The following is an 18,985-nucleotide window of genomic DNA, read 5'->3' as shown; positions in this document are numbered from 1 at the left end:
GTTTACTTTATAACCCCATCTTTATGGGGATATATGCTAGCCAGCATAAAAGTCAATATTTACTCTGTTCTGTTCCAAAAAAAGAAGGGTAGTATCTTGGATGTAGATGTTGACTTCTTAAAGGCACCCTCGGTTAAGTGAAAACAGAAATTTGGACTTTTAAGTCTGATGTTGTTGTTGTTCCTTGCTATTTTGTTGGCTCGTCCTTAAACTTGGCACTGGAAATATCTTCACTCACTCATTTGAAAGACTTCACAACCTGCCTATCAAGATGTTACTTCCACTCTGGCAATGAAGCCAGCCTTCATCGCCCACTTGTTTAAATTTTCATGTAAGCACTTTTGAGCCTTTTCCCATATTGTTTCTCATGAATGGTAGCAGCTCCCCTGTAAACATTGGCCAAGCTACCTCATTATCGTTCTTCATATCCCTCCTTAAAATTCAGCTACTAAAATCTTGACAATGGCCAGGCAGCTGGTGTGCTGAGAGCACTGTCTGTCCTGCCGATCAATATTATTCTACTGTTTCCTTGTGTTCCACCTGTCTCAGAAAAACTCGTTAGGGCAGGGACGGTTTTCTGTATGTGTACTGTACCTAACATAATGGGGGTACTAGTCCATGACTGGGTCTCTTAAGTACTAGTACAATACAAATAACAATAAAATGTGAACTTCATTGACTCTTCCTAAAGTTGTCAATAAGGCTTGAACAGTTGATATTTTTTTCCCCTCTCCAAAAAAAAAAAAAAAAAAATTCCCTTTTGTGATCCATTATCATGTTGGGGACTAGCTGTTTCCTGGCTCCTCAGCAACAGTGAGTGATATCAGCATAACAGAGGCAGCATCAATCCCTGCAAGGAGTTTATCTAACAATATAAACTTTTCCCTATTCCTCTTCCTGGCTACATCCAAGAAAGTGAATTAACTGGTTTCAAAAGGAACTCCTCCTTTGGAAAGACCTTGCATAATAGAGGGGACTTGAAGGGGCAGAGGTGAGGGGCCAGTGACTTATTATGAGGTAGGAGAAAATTCTTCATTTGAATTGTGAAGTTTTAGGACACTGCATTTCTTGAAAGGTATCTGCATGACTATATTTTGCTAATCATAATATTTTTGGCAATATTTTCTGGTTAGAATATTTTGCCTACATATGTCAACAGATATATACATAACAATGGATAGTGAATGTTTGTTTGCAAACAGTTCATTGAAATGGAAATAATTAATACAAAGTTGAAGATGAAAATGAGCTTAAAGGGGTGTGTGTTTGTGTGTAATATATATTAGCAGCTCTTTGACTGACCTGTGTGTTTATACACTGCCAAGCATAGTGGAGTCCTTATCCTGATTTGAAGCTTCTGGGTGCTACCACAATTATTAGTAACTGGGTCAAAACGGAGATCTTTAGATGGAAGGTGTTATATAAATGTAGTATTGAGATTGCTCTGCCTTACTATGTGGGCATTGGAATTCAGGTGTTGCTTTCCTGCCTTCTGCTCAATCCACCAAACCAGCTTGCCTTTGTAGGTCTTTCCCTCTGGCAGTGGAACTCTAAGAATCCTCAGATACACATAGTGTGTATGTGCTATCTTAAATAACTAAACTTTCCAAAGGTCTCTGATTAGTCACATGTGCTTACCCTTTTTGGAGTTCACAAAACTAATAGTTTCATGCTTGAACTTTTTTCTCAGTATAAACCAAAAAAAGTAGGAAAATCCTTAGTGAGAAATAACTCCGTTCTTGAACTGGAAATCCTTGTCTGATATTTTTCCCCAAGCTTTCCAGGCATATTTTTTTTTATAAGAGTGTGACATGCCTCAGGGTACAATCAGGGCTGTTGGATTGTTGTGCTCCCTCAACCCTCCAATCTTGTGTGCACTATACCCTGCTTTGCTATGTGAGCTCCCACTCATCCCAGCCTCTATGCAAGTCACCCCCCCAGACAAAAATATCAGAATGCTATACCAAGCACTCTTGAATTCCATATAGGGTGACGCCTGCATACCCCTAATTCGAGTCTTGCACCACAGAAATGTGCATCTTGCACTGCTCAAGACCCCCTTTATCAGAATGAGCTCATTAATTAGTTCATCATTCCATCAAAAGATCTGAATATGCACCAGCCTTTATAACCTGAGTACGTTCTCCAAACTTCAATCAAAACCACACTGGCTTAGGTAAAACATTGTTTATTAACTACGGAAAGATGGATTTTAAGCAATTATAGGCATAGAAGATCAGAACTGGTTACAAAAAGAAATAAAATAAGCTATTTACTGAGCTTTACCAGGCTAAGCCAATAAGGTTTCTCTTACCCAAAAGTCTACAGCAGTCTATGCTAACTGGAAAGTTTTCCAGTTAGCACCACTCCCCCCAGTTCAATGTTTCAGTCTCCCAAATGATCTTGTTGTCTTCAGTATGGGTGGGGGAGGAGAAGTGGTCTGATGATGTCACTGTCCCTTACTTTATACTCTTCAGATGCTGGAAAAATCCATGCTGTATCCTGCCCTCGTTACTTATGTGCTTCATACTTAGTCCTTCACATGAATCACAAGTTCTTGCTTGCACCTTCTGTATAAGTGAGGCTTGACATGTAATGCTTGTGTTTTACAGATTGTGTTATTTCTAGGGAACTGATCTGTGGGAGTTTTCCTAGGCTCACAATATGTTTCAGTAACAAACATAGAGCAAAATCTCATAACTTCATATACAGTGGTGATACATACATTTCAACAGAACAACGTTCAACAAATTATGACTTTTCCAATGATATCTCACAAGGCATACTTTGTACAAAATACATCATAACCATATTCAAATGGTGTATATGGGGTACAGGGTTTTATTTTGAGGTATAGTGTGTCACAAAGGGCATATGTTAAATTTCAGATAATTTTTGTTTAAACTGGCAAATTTTGCATTCTGCTATGGTCAAGATCATGCTTTATAGTAAAAGCAGTTTTGTCTTCAGCAGTGATTCTCCTTAACAGATTTAGTTGTGGATTTTAAACTGTAGAATAGCTAATGACAGTAGAAAAATAGGTATGATGATAAAATTCCCTTGTCAGAATTAAGTTAAAGCAGGAGTATAACTTTTTTAAGTATAATGCTTAGTTAATATTACAATCTGATCTCTTAAGAACCAACAATTCTGTTTTGAACCTGATCCAGTGTTATGCCGTAGTGTTAAATGTAAAAGAAAACAATTTGTTTTTTCAGTACCCACTTTCAGTAAGATTGCTTTCAGACAATGAAAGTCAATGTATATTTTAGTACATTTGAACAGGATGAATCTCAGTAATACTCTTCTTCTATTGCAGATGGCTGGAATCCATTTTCTCATTCATATAAGAAAATTGATTATGGGAAATGGGAGTTGTTCATCCCACCTGGACAAGATGGATTCTCTCCTGTACCCCATGGATCAAAATTGAAGGTTCTAGAATTTTTCTCATCAACTTTGAATGTAGAGTTTAGAGTTTAGATTTTAAATTAAGGCATTTCATTTTTTTTATAATTTGTATTAGAAAACTGAGGACAAGCACATTTACCTATGTGCTTACCTATACAAACTGTCGTGAATGAGTAATATAATTTTAATTTTGTGGTTTGGGATTTTTGAAATTGAAAAAGATTGCAGTTTGTTTATGGTATGTTGGGATAGACAAGTGTATGGTTGAGAAGATGTCACAAGCTGAAAATAGAATGGAATATGTACTCAGAATTTATTAAAAAGAAAAATAAGAATAACTTACAACTCATAAAAAAAAAAATCCCAACTTTCTGGCTTATATTTTGTACAATTACTTTAACTGTTAAGGCTCCACTGGAACCTGAATATCTTGCTCATAATGTTTTGCTTCAGGGAGCTATTTGTGGGGCTGCAGTAATGCTAGATCTGGTCTTTTCACTTTACTTCTATCATCCGGGAAGTAAAATAGTATGGGGTCTCAGAACATGTTTTGTTTTTCAGCCTCATAAATGACTCCCTGAGGCATAAGACTATGGAAGAAAACATACAACTATATTATTCACCACCAGTACTTGAAATACTTTACAATTATTAAAGCTTTTGGACCACCCTGTGAAATTGTACCAAAGTTTTTAGTCCTGATGGTTCTACAGGAAAGGGTTCTACATACCTGAGTGATATCACTTTAGAGGAGGAAAAATATTTTTTCACAGATTGGGTTGTAGATTGATTTTATCCAGAAAAGTATTGGTATATAGAAAATATTTTAGGTAATTATCTGAAGGATTAAGAATATGTAAAATATTTTTGATGTAACAAGTGTATACCAGGCTTTACAAACATATTTTCCTCCGCACCATTAATGTAAACTAAATTAGACAAGACAAAAGAGGGGGCTGTGGAGTGATTAAAAAAATGAATCACAATTCATTGCATGATTAATCAATAATAGAACACAGTTTATTTAAATATTTTTAGATGTTTTCCACATTTGTAAATACATCTTCGTTTACAACACAGAATACAAAGTGTACAGTGCTCACTTTATATTTATTTTTTATTACAAGTATTTGCACTGTAAAAAAACAAAAGAAACAGAATTTTGCAATTCACATTATACAAGTACAGTAGTTCAATCTCTTTATCATGAAAGTTGAACTTACAAATGTAGAATTGTGTACCAAAAAAATCTGCATTCAAAATTAAAATAGTCTAAAATTTTAGAGCCTGCAAGTCCACTCAGTCCTACTTCTTGTTCAGCCAATCGCTCAGACAACCAAGTTTGTTTACATTTGCAGGAGATCATGCTGCCCGCTTCTTCTTTACAGCATCACCTGAGAGTGAGAACAGGTGTTCTCATGGCACTGTTGTAATTGATGTTGCAGGATGTTTGCGTGCCAGATGCCTCAGCCATCATTCTAGGGAACATGAGTCCATTCTGATGATGGGTTCTGCTTGTGTGATTGGGCATTGCTGGCACATAATCCAAAGCGGTGTGAACCGACGCATGTTCATTTTCATTTTCTGAGTCCGATGCCACATCAGAAGGTTGATTTTCTTTTTTGGTGGTTCGGGTTCTGTAGTTTCTGCATAGGAGTGTTGCTTTTTTATGACTTCTGAAAGCATGCTCCACATATCATCCCTCTTAAGTTTTGGAAGGCACTTCAGATTCTTAAACCTTGGGTCGAGTGCTGTAGCTATTCTTTAGAAATCTCACATTGGTACCTTCTTTGCGTTCTGTCAAATCTGCAATGAAAGTGTTCTTAAAATGAACAACGTGCTGAGTCATTATCAGAGACTGCTATAACATGAAATATATATGGCAGAATGTGGGTAAAACGGAGCAGGTGACATACAGTTCTCCCCCAAGGAGTTGAGTCACACATTTAATTAACAAGCATCATCAGCATGGAAGCATGTCCTCCGGAATGGTAGCTGAAGCATGAAGGGGCATACGGCTGTTTAGCATATCTGGCATGTAAATACCTTAAAATGCTGGTTACAAAAGTGCCATACAAATGCCTGTTCACTTTCTGCTAACATTGTAAATAAGAAGAGGGCAGCATTATCTCCTGTAAATTTAAACAACTTGTTTGTCTTAGCGATTGGCTGAACAAGAAGTAAGACTGAATGGACTTGTAGGTTCTGAAGTATTACATTTTGTTTTTGAGTGTGGTTATGTAACCCCCCCCAAAAAAATCAGCATTTGTAAATTGCACTTTCACAACAAAGAGATTGTGCTACAGTACTTGTATAAGCTGAATTGAAAATTGAAAAATACTATTTCTTTTGTTTATCATTTTTACAGTGCAAATATTTGTAATATTATAATATTATATATAATATATATATATAATATTATAATATAATATAATATAATAATAAAAATCCTTTGTTTTCAAGTACAACACATAAATATGAAAATGTAGGGAAAAAACTATACAAAATGTATTAAATATTTTAGTTGATATTTCATTGTTTGAGAGAGTGATAAAAAGGTCAATTGTCACCTATCAAAAGCCTATCAATGGTCACCACATCCCTGTAAGCCATCCAAATCATTAATTTAAATACAGGAAAACTTGTTTAGTCGTAAGTGTTTAACTCAGGATATCCAATCAGAATTTATTTATACAGCAACTTTTTTCTACTAAAAAATATTAGGAAGCTGCATTTAACTGATACCACAGGAAGTTCCATACCGTTTCTACTTTAAAAAAATACATAGAGTCAATATGTAGAGTATTCAACATGTAGAGACAACTGTCTGCCTACAGAAATATGTTCAGGTTTCCTAGGTAAAACTAAGATTTTAGTCACTGAAATATTTGAGAACATAATGTAGGTGAGTTTGGGACTTTACCGATATCCAATCAGAACAGCAGAAACCAAATAAGCAGATGAGGGGAAATGCTAGCTTTCTTAAAAAAAAAAAGTACAAATCAGAAAAATAATGAGCACTAACTTCCAAATGCTAAAAGAATACATGCTAATTTTCTATTTGGAAATCTCCTTTTTAATCTCTATTTTCTTTTGTTCTCCTCTCTCTTCCACACAACATTGCTTATTCTCACTTAGGAACATGTAGCAGGTGACTCTGACCTTAGAAGTAGTGGATTATCCAGTTAGAAATGCAATTGTTGCTTTGTTTACTCTTTTTATTTGTTATCTCAGCTTCTCTAGTTATTCTTCTTAAAGTTCACATTTTAATACGGAGAGCAGTTTTAATATGTTCTTGCTAAAATTGGTTTGATATGATAGCTACCAACAAAATTAATTTTAAAAAAATGTTCAATTTTTACATGGAGCTGTGAGCTTTAAAACCTAGACTGATTAGCTGATGGATAAAATATATGAAGAATGCATATTCAGAATTTACATTCTATCGTGATATCTAAAATAAAACTTATCCGTGTTAACAAATACAGATTGTTATAAATTATAACACACTGCAGAAGTTCTAATATTAGGTTGTGAAGAAACTTTTTTTATGGTAGATGGGGAAGAGAACGGGAGAAAGAAATAGCTACATACAAATCAAAGATACGGCTATGGCTTAATGTTTGAGTTTAAATAATGTAACTGAATATTTTTTTACAGTATAAAAACCTTAACTGTACTTTAGTTAATGGTTAAGTTAATGGTATCTAGTTTGCATATTAATTCAAGGTCAGCCGTTTCTCCTTGGAGTCTGTTTTTGAAGCTTTTCTGTTGCAAAATTGCCACCCTTAAATCTTTTACTCAGTGGCGAGAGAGGTTGAAGTGTTCGCCTACCAGTTTTTGAATGTTATGATTCCTGATGTCAGATTTGTGTCCATTTATTCTTTTGCGTAGAGACTGTCCGGTTTGGCCAATGTACATGGCAGAGGGGCATTGCTGGCACATGATGGCATATATCAGATTGGTAGATGTGCAGGTGAACGAGCCCCTGATGGCGTGGCTAATGTGATTAGGTCCTATGATGATGTCACTTGAATAGATATGTGGACAGAGTTGGCATTGGGCTTGGTTGCAAGGATAGGTTCCTGGGTTAGTGTTTTTGGTATGTGGTTGCTGGAGAGTATTTGCTTCAGGTTGGGGGGCTGTCTGTAAGCGAGGACTGGTCTGTCTCCCAAGATATGTGAGAGTGAGGGATCATTTTTAGGATAGGTTGTAAATCTGTGATGATGAACTGGAGAGGTTTTAGAAGAGGGCTGAAGGTGACAGCTAGTGGCATTGTTGTTTTTTCTTTGTTGGGCCTGTCCTGTAGTAGGTGGATACTCTTCTGGCTCTGTCAATGTGTTTCTTCACTTCAGCAGGTGGGTATTGTAGTTTTAAGAATGCTTGATAGAGTTCTTGTAGGTGTTTGTCTCTGTCTGAGAAGTTGGAGCAAATGCGGTTGTATCTTAGAGCTTGGCTGTAGACCATGGATCGCGTGGTATGTCCTGAATGGAAGCTGGAGGCATGTAGGTAAATATAGCAGTCAGTAGGTTTCCGGTATAGGGTGGTGGTTATGTAACCATCACTTATTAGCACCGTAGTGTCCAGGAAATGGACCGCTTGTGTGGATTGGTCAAGGCTGAGGTTGATGGTGGGATGGAAATTGTTGAAATCATGGTGGAATTCCTGAAGGGCTTCTTTTCCATGGATCCAGATGACGAAGATGTCATCAATGTAGCGCAAGCAGAGTAGGGGCCTTAGGGGACGAGAGCTGAGGAAGCGTTGTTCTAAGTCAGTCATAAAAATGTTGGCATACTGTGGGGGCATGCGGGTACCCATAGCAGTGCCACTGACTTGAAGGTATAAGTTGTCCCCAAATGTGAAATAGTTATGGGCAAGGACAAAGTCACAAAGGTCAGCCACCAGGTTTGCTGTGACATTATCAGGGATACTGTTCCTGATGGCTTGTAGTCCATCTTTGTGTGGAATGTTGGTGTGGAGGGCTTCTACATGCATAGTGGCCAGGATGGTGTTTTCAGGAAGATCACCGATGGATTGTAGTTTCCTCAGGAAGTCAGTGGTATCTTGAAGATAGCTGAGAGTGCTGGTAGAGTAGGGCCTGAGGAAAGAGTCCACACAGCCAGACTATCCTGCTGTCAGGGTGCCAATGCCTGAGATGATGGGGCATCCAGGATTCCCAAGTTTATGGATCTTGGGAAGCAGATAGAATACCCCAGGTCGGAGTTCTAGGCTTGTGTCTGCACAGATCTGTTCTTGTGCTTTTTCAGGGAGTTCCTTGAGCAGATGGTGTAGTTTCTTTTGGTAACCCTCAGTGGGATCAGAGGATAATGGCCTGTAGAATGTGGAGGTAGAGAGCTGCCTAGGAGCCTCTTTTCATATTCCAACCTATTCATGAGGACAACAGCACCTCCTTTGTCAGCCTTTTTGATTTATGATGTCAGAGTTGTTCCTGAGGCTCTGGATGGTGTTGTGTTCAGCACGGCTGAGGTTATGGGGTAAGTGATGCTGCTTTTCCACAATTTCAGCCGTGCATGTCAACGGAAGCAATCTATGTAGAAGTCCAGTCTGTTGTTTCCACCTTCAGGAGGAGTCCACGCGGAATCCTTCTTTTTGTAGTGTTGATAGGAAGGATTCTGTGGGTTAGTATGTTGTTCAGAGGTGTGTTGGAAATATTCTTTTAGTCGGTTACGTCGAAAGTAGGATTCTAGGTCACCACAGAACTGTGTCATGTTCGTAAGCCTGGAGGGACAAAAGGAGAGGCCTCGAGAGGACACTCTTCTGCCAGTCTAAGAGTATTGTTGGAAAGATTAACAATATTGTTGGGTGGGTTAAGGGAACAACTGTTGTGGCTCCTTGTGGCATGTAGGAGTTTAGATATGTGTCCTTTTTCCTTTGTAGAGAAGCAAAGTTTGTGTTGTAAATGAGAAAGTTTGTGTGCAAGATGGTTGGCATTTTTGTGTGTGGGGTTTTTTTTTTTTTTTGAGTATCCAGTTTTGAGAGCTCATTCTTAATCTTTTCCTGTTTGCTGTAGAGGATGTTGATCAGGTGATTTTGCAGTTTCTTTGAGTGTTTGGCACAATCTCTCAGCATAGTCTGTGTGATATGTAGATGGTAATGGATTTTTTACCTTTAGTCCTTTTGGTATGATGTCCATCTCTTTGCATTTGGAAAGGAAGATGATGTCTGTCTGTATCTGTACGAAGTTTTTTTTTTCATGAAGTTGATGAATTTCCATTCCATACAGCTAGATTAAAGTTACTTTTGTCCTCAGTGCATACACAATTGAATGTCACACTGTAATACACAACCTTAATTTTAACATTGTTCTTACATAAGATCATTAATATAACTAGCACACAATGTAGTGTTTTTGTGTATTAGTTAAGATTATTCCATACATGATACACCTAACGTAAAATGTAAAGCAAGGAAACACAAAGCGAAGGCTGTTGACAGTACATACCTTTTCCCCCATGCAGACACACACCTTGCTACTAGCATGTGTTAACTTTCCCTCTGCCCCAACAGGGATGCTTATTTTTAATCATTTCCTCCCCTAAATCTCACCACAAACGGGTCAGACTCCCACTGTCTCTTCTGTGCATTTCTATAAAAGTGCAGGTACCCAAATTTGAGGAAGACTTCATGGTTATGATTATTTTTACATGTTTATATGTGGTATGGGAAGGTTGGAATATATGTGATAGTGTGACTTTTCAGATCTGTTGTATGCACTGAAGCTGAGAGTATTTTGAGTTTATAGTGTTAGAATGAATATTGTGGATGAGTATTATAACAGTGGATCTTCGAGAATGGTATTGTGTTGAATGAACGTTGTCCTAAGTTAGGATTTCCTTGTGTGTTGTTTGCAATGTCGTGAGGAAATGTAAACAACCTAAAGTTTTTTCTCAGTATAAATCTTAAATGTTTGTTCTAAAGTACACCTGTGAAGAAGATAAATGACTAGCTTTTTATTGCATTCTTAAAAACCTGAGTTCTTGATGTGCATTAGCATTCGCTCAGGTCTTCAGTATCTTTGCCACCTTCAGTGCTTTACTAGGAAATGCTGAGTTTTGAAATAGTGACAAGGTCAGTCAGCTTCTATTTTTTAGTAATTTTTAAATCAATGGGAAGAGGATGGAGTGGTGGATGATTTAGAATAGGTTAGAGAATATTTTCATATGAAAATAAATGAGAAACAAAGGTCACAAATGTGGCTGGTTTTAGTAGTAGTAGTACGTTATCTACTTTAAGTTTTCTAGACAGTCTTTTTTCATTGTTAAATACTGAAGAAAGTGGGTAATAAAAAAACCCAAGCAAAAACACCTTGTTAGAATTTCATACACTTCTGTCCCCAAGGGATTTACCTACATAACACAGTTGAGGCTGAGTTCCTTTATGAAATGCATAATATCCATTCACAAAATGAAGTCACCTCCTGGAGAAGAGTGCACGTAAGGCTTGTCTACAGGGTTTTTTAAACTGGATCAAATCGAGTTAATTCTCTTTGAAAATACTTGTATACAGATGATGCACTTCATCACTGCACTAACTCCACATTTATCAGGAACTCTAGCGTCCTTTTGCCAAGTGGACTGTGCTTGCTTCGAATTGCATTAATTCAGTCTTTTGTTCCCGTACACAGAATTGCTGTGCACCTTGTCTTGAATGCTTCCAATGACTGTGCCACAGTGCTGACCTCTGTTTACTTATACGCCCTCCCTGCTCTGGTGTCAGTTTTTCAGGATGGCACTCTCCCCCTTTTCAAAGTCGGCACAGACCCAAATGTTGCTCATTTACTCCTGGATCTCAATGTATCATTATTCTGGCAATACAATCACAATTGCAGTCCTGAAGGCCCGCAATGCATCTCATGGAGCAGTCTGGCGTCGTGGTGATACTTTGGATCTCATTGCTATCTAGGAAGAAACATTGTTTAGGGAGACTCTTTTGGCCATACATGAGAATAAGGACCTTTTTGTGGACATTTCAAAGTAGATGCACGTGGGAGGTTGTGATTGTGATGTCAATCAGTGCCTGATAAATAGCAAGAGCCTCAGGAATATAGTGCAATGGGGGATAAAAAGAGCCAATTGGGCAGGGGATATGTGACCATTTTTTCATGAACTAGACAGGAATCTACACAATTACGGTATGATCTGTCCCAGGCACTATTCAGAGCCTGTTGCCCACACTCTTGTCCCCACATTGAGAATGATTGGCTTGACTCATCAGGGGATGAGCACAAGGATGCTGGAGAGGAGCTGCCTCCTGCGAGCCAGAATTCTTTTTGTACTCAGGATCCTAATAGCCAGCTAGAAAGCCAGCCCCAGTCCTATCCTGCTATAATAGACTGATTCCCTGTCCTGCATTAGCTGAGCTGGATTCCCAGCTGGAAACCCAGGCCTGGACTGGACAGTCAGATCCACTGGAGGGAAATTTGGCAGGTAAGTACCTATCTTTACAATTTATTATTATTGTTGTTGTCAGCGGATATTAGCTAGTAGCACCTGCCTTTCTCTTCCTCCCCTGGTTCTCTGCTATTACAAAATGGTAATAGCCCCCAAGCATGGTGCAGTTGTAGTCTGTACCCTTCCCATCTCTACCCCACTCCTGGGGCAGATTTGAATACAAAAAGCTTTAATTTGTGAAAAATGCCTGTGTTTGAGGCAGTGCTAACTAGAAAAGAAATATGGTTAGTTTACATGAGGTGTGAGTGCATATTCCATGCCCACTCAAGACAGAAACAGTATTGCTCCCACTGAGGTACAAATGCCCCATACCATGTATTCCAGCTGGCAATCACTGCAGGACCCTATCTATTTTTTGCTGCACTTTCTCCACGTCTGCAGGAGCTAGAACATAAGACTGAGAAATTGATCAATATTGTTTCACACGTTGTAGGGAATAACCATGTGCCTATGCCTCTTCCACTACTGCAGTGCACCTTTAATAAAGTTAAAGAGGGTCTTGGGGATAATGGTAGTATGACAAATGGGAATGAGGATATGGAGGTAGATATTACCACATCTGAGGAAGAAGCAAATCTCAAACAGCTTAATGGGACTAAATCGGGGGACCCAGATAATCTCCATCCAAGAATATTAAAGGAATTGGCACCTGAAATTGCAAGCCCATTAGCAAGAATTTTTAATGAATCTGTAAACTCAGGAGTTGTACCGAATGATTGGAGAATTGCTAACATGGTTCCTATTTTTAAGAAAGGAAAAAAAAAGTGATCCAGGTAACTACAGGCCAGTTAGTTTGACATCTGTAGTATGCAAGGTCCTGGAAAAAATTTTGAAGGAGAAATTAGTTAAGGACATTGAAGTCAATGGTAAATGGGACAAAATACAACATGGTTTTACAAAAGGTAGATCGTGTCAAACCAACCTAATCTCCTTCTTTGAGAAAGTAACAGATTTTTTAGATAAAGGAAATGCAATGGATCTCATTTACCTAGATTTCAGTAAGGCGTTTGATACCGTGCCACATGGGGAATTATTAGTTAAATTGGAGAAGATGGGGATCAATATTAACATCAAAAGGTGGATAAGGAATTGGTTAAAGGGGAGACTACAACGGGTCCTACTGAAAGGCGAACTGTCAGGCTGGAGGGAGGTTACCAGTGGAGTTCCTCAGGGATCGGTTTTGGGACCAGTCTTATTTAATCTTTTTATTACTGACCTTGGCACAAAAAGTGGGAGTGTGCTAATAAAGTTTGCAGATGATACAAAGCTGGGAGGTATTGCCAATTCAGAGAAGGATCGGGATATTATACAGGAGGATCTGGATGAGCTTGTAAACTGGAGTAATAGTAATAGGATGAAATTTAATAGTGAGAAGTGTAAGGTTATGCATTTAGGGATTAATAACAAGAATTTTAGTTACAAGTTGGGGACGCATCAATTAGAAGTAACGGAAGAGGAGAAGGACCTTGGAGTATTGGTTGATCATAGGATGACTATAGGCTGCCAATGTGATATGGCTGTGAAAAAAGCTAATGCGGTTTTGGGATGCATCAGGAGAGGCATTTCCAGTAGGGATAAGGAGGTTTTAGTACCATTATACAAGGCACTAGTGAGACCTCACCTGGAATACTGTGTGCAGTTCTGGTCTCCCATGTTTAAAAAGGATGAATTCAAACTGGAGCAGGTACAGAGAAGGGCTACTAGGATGATCTGAGGAATGGAAAACTTGTCTTATGAAAGGAGTCTTAAGGAGCTTGGCTTGTTTAGCCTAACTAGAAGAAGGTTGAAGGGAGATACGATTGCTTTCTATAAATATATCAGAGAGATAAATACAGGAGAGGGAGAGGAATTATTTCAGCTCAGCACCAATGGGGACACAAGAACAAATGGGTATAAACTGGCCACCAGGAAGTTTAGACTTGAAATCAGACGAAGGTTTCTAACCATCAGAGGAGTGAAGTTTTGGAATAGCCTTCCAAGGGAAGCAGTGGGGGCAAAAGATCTATCTGGCTTTAAGATTCTACTCGATAAGTTTATGGAGGAGATGGTATGATGGGATAATGTGATTTTGGTAATTAATTGATCGTTAAATATTCAGGGTAAATAGGACTAATCCCCTGAGATGGGATATTAGATGGATGGGATCTGAGTTACCCAGGAAAGAATTTTCTGTAGTATGTGGCTGGTGAATCTTGCCCATATGCTCAGGGTTTAGCTGATTGCCATATTTGGGGTCGGGAAGGAATTTTCCTCCAGGGCAGATTGGAAGAGGCCGTGGAGGTTTTTCGCCTTCCTCTGTAGCATGGGGCACAGGTCACTTGAGGGAGAATTCTCTGCTCCTTGAAGTCTTTAAACCGTGATTTGAGGACTTATAAGTTAACCAACACTTGATTTACCCACTCAGAGCCAGAAAACTTCCCACACCTTCATAAACAGTTTTGGTGTATAGTATCTGTTATAGTGTCTATTCCACAATGAATCAAAACTCCTAATCAGTCTCATCTGCTTTGTACAATATCTACTGATTTGAAAGAGTCCACACATAGGTGAGGTTTTTCATAGGAGTGGGTGGGTGAGATTCTATGGCCTGCATTGTGCAGGAGGTTGGACTAGATGATCAGAATGGTCCCTTCTGACCTTAGTATCTATGAATCTATGGTGAATAACTTCACAGTGCATCTTGCCAGTCTGTTGTTTGACTTTCTAAATAAGACCATTCTCTAATCACCAGCCTCAGCATAATATTATTGAGTCTGGAGAGCTTAAAAGGAATGTATAGAGGATCATTATCCAGATTTCCTCTGGGTGCCATTCCCAGCCCTCCCTTTGCATCTTCTATGCCATAGGAGGGTCTCCATTGCACAAACAGGTGACCTAGCTCCAATCACCCCACCCCTAGAACCACAAAAGCAGATAGAGGAGAGTGAAATCCAAATGCATCCAGCACCCTCTGTGCATGCTGACCACTTACCATATCTGAGCTTCCCCCCCAAATAATGGAAAGCCTCTGTCTTGGAGGTAAGGTCACACGTACATGTGTAGGAAAAAAAGCACTCATGATTTGCCTGGGATATGAACAAGTGACCTTGTCTCCCCTGCCCCCACTTCTACGGCCATAGCACCTGCAACAGCCAGACCATCAAGGGAAGTGCCTCTATCTGCTGCCAAACCAGAAAAAAGGAAGACTTGCAACTACATGTTTGCAGAACTTATGGCTGACTTACAGAGGAAAAGTAGGCTGGCTGAGAGGTGGAGACTGTACATGCAGACCCAGAAGGAGAAAGAAATGCAGCCACCTGAGAGAGTGGCAATGGCAAAGAATACCATGGTTGTGGCTAAGGACAATATCGCCATAGCAAAGGAGAGCATGGAACAAGACAGATGCAGAGGTAGTACATGGATGCTGTCCTGAGACAGAATTCCTTCCTGAAAAACATACTGCTTCTAGGCCAGCAGACCCTGCAATCCCCTAACTTGGGGTCCACTCATGTCCTTCAGCCGTTGGACAATTCTGGCTACTGGGACACGCAGCAACCCTGTACTGCCAAATCCTCTCAGCAGTGCTTCTATTGACTCCCATTTAACTATCAGATTGAATCTCTGAGCATTGAGAACACTTACATCTGGAAGTCCAGCTCTTTTGACCCCTGACCATTTTTACTCCTGGGGGAATTCCGCATCACTGTGCGTGCACAGAATTCATGGCCCCTGCATATTTCTTTGCTTACCCACAGAAAAATGACTTCTGATGGGGAAGCAAAGGGAAGCCTCAAGAAGGGTCATGCACCCACTCCTGGCAGTACAGGTAGATTTGAGCATCCAGAGAGGCTGGTAGAGATGTAAACCCCCGCTGGGGTGGGGAAATAAGTAGGGGTGTTCTACACTCTGTCCCTCTCACTTGCTATTGCAGCACGCTCAGCATGGAGGGGCAGGGCTTTGGGGTATTTTTGAAGAGGTAGGCATGGAGCAAGCTCAGTTCCCTCAGGCAGAGGAGAATGTAGCAGTCTGCCTGCTTAGTGAATTGTTCCCATTGTTTTTAGTGAATTCCCCCAGGAGCATAAAACGGGTAAATTTTTGTAGGCTTTTTTACATTGCCAGAGTGGTGTAAAGGACAGTTTTGGCCTTATAAATGCTTATGGGGCTTCAGTGATTAGAACTGGTCTAAATTTTTAGACTGAAAAAAATTTCTATCAAAATGTGTTCCATGAGCCCTCACTTACATCATAGGCAACTGAAGAGCAACACTGAGCATATAGCTGTATATATTTGTTGACTAATAGAAGTAAAGGATCAATACTAGCTACATTACTATTACAGAGGGGGTTGGGGACAGCCTCCAATGCTCCCCACTCCCATTCTCCATCCATTGTATTGTAGTTTAAATAAATTACCAAAATAATCGAAACTAGCTGGATTATATTGCATTATTGTGACAAAATTGTATGCAGAATTTTAAATTTTTTGGTGCAGAATTCCCCCAGGAGTTAGTTTTGAGCTGTGACATTCCACTGCAGAACCCATGGGGACTAGAATAGCCAGAGGCAAGGCGTACGCTTGCCTGTAACTTTATACATTCCCACCCCCAAATTATTATTCCTGTTGTACTTTGAGTTCTGTTTCCACTACTGCATTAATTAAAGGTTTGTGTATAGTTTGGTTATTTTGTAGATTGATTAGTTAAAATTATATGCTGGAAATACATTTTCCATTGGCTTCATTAAAACTTTATTTTTGTTTCATAATAATCTTTCACAGTAACTCTCTTGTGAGTCGTCATTGCAGTTAACACAGAAAATTCTTTAAACAAAGATGAAATAATACATGGGTTTCTGCAAAAACACATAGGGAATGCTAAACTTCAGCCACCAACCCACAATACCCCAAAGCTCTTCTGAATCTCAACACTATTGCTAAGGGGCTAACGTGGTAAGCCTTGAGACTTGAAATACAAACAATAGGCATCCCTTTCAGCATTTCCTTAGCCGTTTGTGTTGGTTCCTTAGCCTCGATGGTTGCATGAACTTCGGAGCAAGTCTCCACACTAAAGCCTACCACCCATTCAGGAGGCTTTCCCCCTTGATCTCACAAATATTGTACAAAACATGCAGTTATGGTTAGAACATTTTCGTTTTCTGCTGCTTCCTATCTATTCCATATATTGTGCTTTTTGGAAGTCAAATAGTTAAGGGCACACACTACTGAAGCAATAGCTGAAATTTTCCTTCCTTCTATCCTTGTGGCTTGTGTATGGCTTCACGAGCCAGGGCATCAGGGGATTAGCCAGGTATCCCAGAATAGTGGGATCAATCTCCATACCTTTAATGCCCACAGCTTGATTATAGTTTAGGAATAATAATTAATAATAATAAAAACAGTTAAATGGGGGAAAAGTCTCTTCACACCATGATAAACGGCACATTCAAGTACTGAGAAGAAAACCCGCCCCCTTAACCTGGCGAGAGTTTATTTGAAAGACATCTCTGATGACTGACTCGGTAGCATGCTGCTGTATAAACAGGAAAAATCAGAAGAATGTTCATCACTGCTTATGGTCTTCCCTAATTTAAAATGACTGAACTTCCTTTTAAAGCCTCTAAAGGTATTTTAATAACTCATACTATGCAATTTTTTCTTACCATATGGTGAGATCGAGGATGAAAGGATGTTTTCTTAGCAAGACTCATCCCATGCTCTATGGTGTGGTTTATTAATTTTTGATCAGCTCCTTGGTTCTTACTACTTTTAAATAAATCAGTGATTTCTCAAATTTGAGCAACCAGAGGACCCCCATTTTAATTTAAATTTTTTCCCAGACCCTCAAGTTGGCTTCTAATTTTCCCCAGAGGTGCTCAGCCCCAGGCATGGCTCCCACTCCTGCCCTTCCCTCACCCCTCCCCACCCCCTCTTCCTGCCCCTGCTTGACTCCATCCCTTCTCTTCCCTGCCTCTTTCTGCCCCCTTCCTCAAATGCACCCCATCCTGGCTTCTCCTCTCCCCCCCCCCCCCACCAGTGCCTCCTGCACGCTGCTGAACAGCTGTTCTGCAGTTTGCAGGAAGCACTGGGAGGTAGGGAGGGGGTTGGGGCTGCAGACCAGAGTTTGAGAACAGCTGTAATAAATCATTAAAAAAATCAGTTGTTGAGAAGCTATAAAATTTGTCAATTAAATGTATTTTTATTGTACTCTCTAAGACTCCAGTCCTGCCACAGTATTCCTGTAGGTGTAAGGGCTGACCTGTTCAGATCCTGTTGCAGCAATGGGATCTATATTAGTTTAAAAAAAAAGCCTGCTATATAGAAAGGGTATTTGTTACTCTTTATATGCTATCTGCCATGTGAAAAGAAGTAAACAATTTATAGCCATATGAAGAACATATGGAAAAATAAAAATTAATGAGAAACCTGATAAGATGGCCTCCAGTTTTAAGACTGACGGGGAGTTCTGAAAAAATTTCACAGAACTTTAATCAGAGCAGGTACTGGGCTCAGCACTCTTAATGCTCTTAATGTATAGAGGCTCAGGGATTCTGAGCTCTTTGCTGTCCTGGAACACTGAATGGAGAAAACCGAATCTATCCAGGTACCTGAAGCAGCTGAACATCAGAGGTTTAGATAGGATGCATTGGGGAAAAAAAATATCAGTTCAGTTTTATATAAATGACAGTAGATTTTTGATTGCTGAAATGAGTTAAATTTATTATGAATACATACAATTATCTGACATTTTGCACTGTAGATGATGGTGCTAGATCTGTGCCTGAAATAGTTAGTTATATACAGTGTTTTAAATCCTACCTATATATGCTTTAAATCTAGCTTAATGTAAGTGATTCAGGGTAGTGCTCCTCTTTTGAGTTATAATGGCAACAGTCAGGATTGATGACAAGCCTGTGTAATGTAGCATTTACCAAAAACCTGCAGAGATTAGGAGGCTGTCAGTAAAATATCAGTGGTGGTTTAGGGATTGTTTTTTGAAGTCGTCATGAACTAACTACTAATGGGTAGCTTTCTTTGATAGCTCGTTTATAATTGAGTGCAGATAGATGAAAATCAAACACAAAGGGAACTCAATTTTATCATTAATTTTGACTTTGTTTAACAGATTT

General features: G+C 39.3%; 1 protein-coding gene across 6 annotated transcripts in view; it reads left to right on the top strand.

Moving 5' to 3' along the window:
* Positions 1 to 18,985, top strand: part of GBE1 (1,4-alpha-glucan branching enzyme 1) — a 274,774-nt gene that overhangs the window by 70,854 nt on the left and 184,935 nt on the right. For all 6 annotated transcript variants that reach the window (XR_006279482.1, XM_043509634.1, XM_043509617.1 and 3 more), the window contains exon 3: positions 3,320 to 3,435. Coding sequence is in view for 5 of the 6 variants with exons in the window: in XM_043509634.1 (XP_043365569.1) it covers positions 3,320 to 3,435 (116 nt within the window). In the remaining variant the exon portion in view is untranslated. The remainder of the gene's footprint in view (positions 1 to 3,319; positions 3,436 to 18,985) is intronic.

The sequence above is a fragment of the Dermochelys coriacea genome, chromosome 1 (assembly GCF_009764565.3).
Source record: "Dermochelys coriacea isolate rDerCor1 chromosome 1, rDerCor1.pri.v4, whole genome shotgun sequence".
NCBI lineage: Eukaryota > Metazoa > Chordata > Testudines > Dermochelyidae > Dermochelys > Dermochelys coriacea.
The sequence above is the reverse complement of the archived record's forward strand: the minus strand, read 5'-3'. Positions and strand labels throughout refer to the sequence as shown.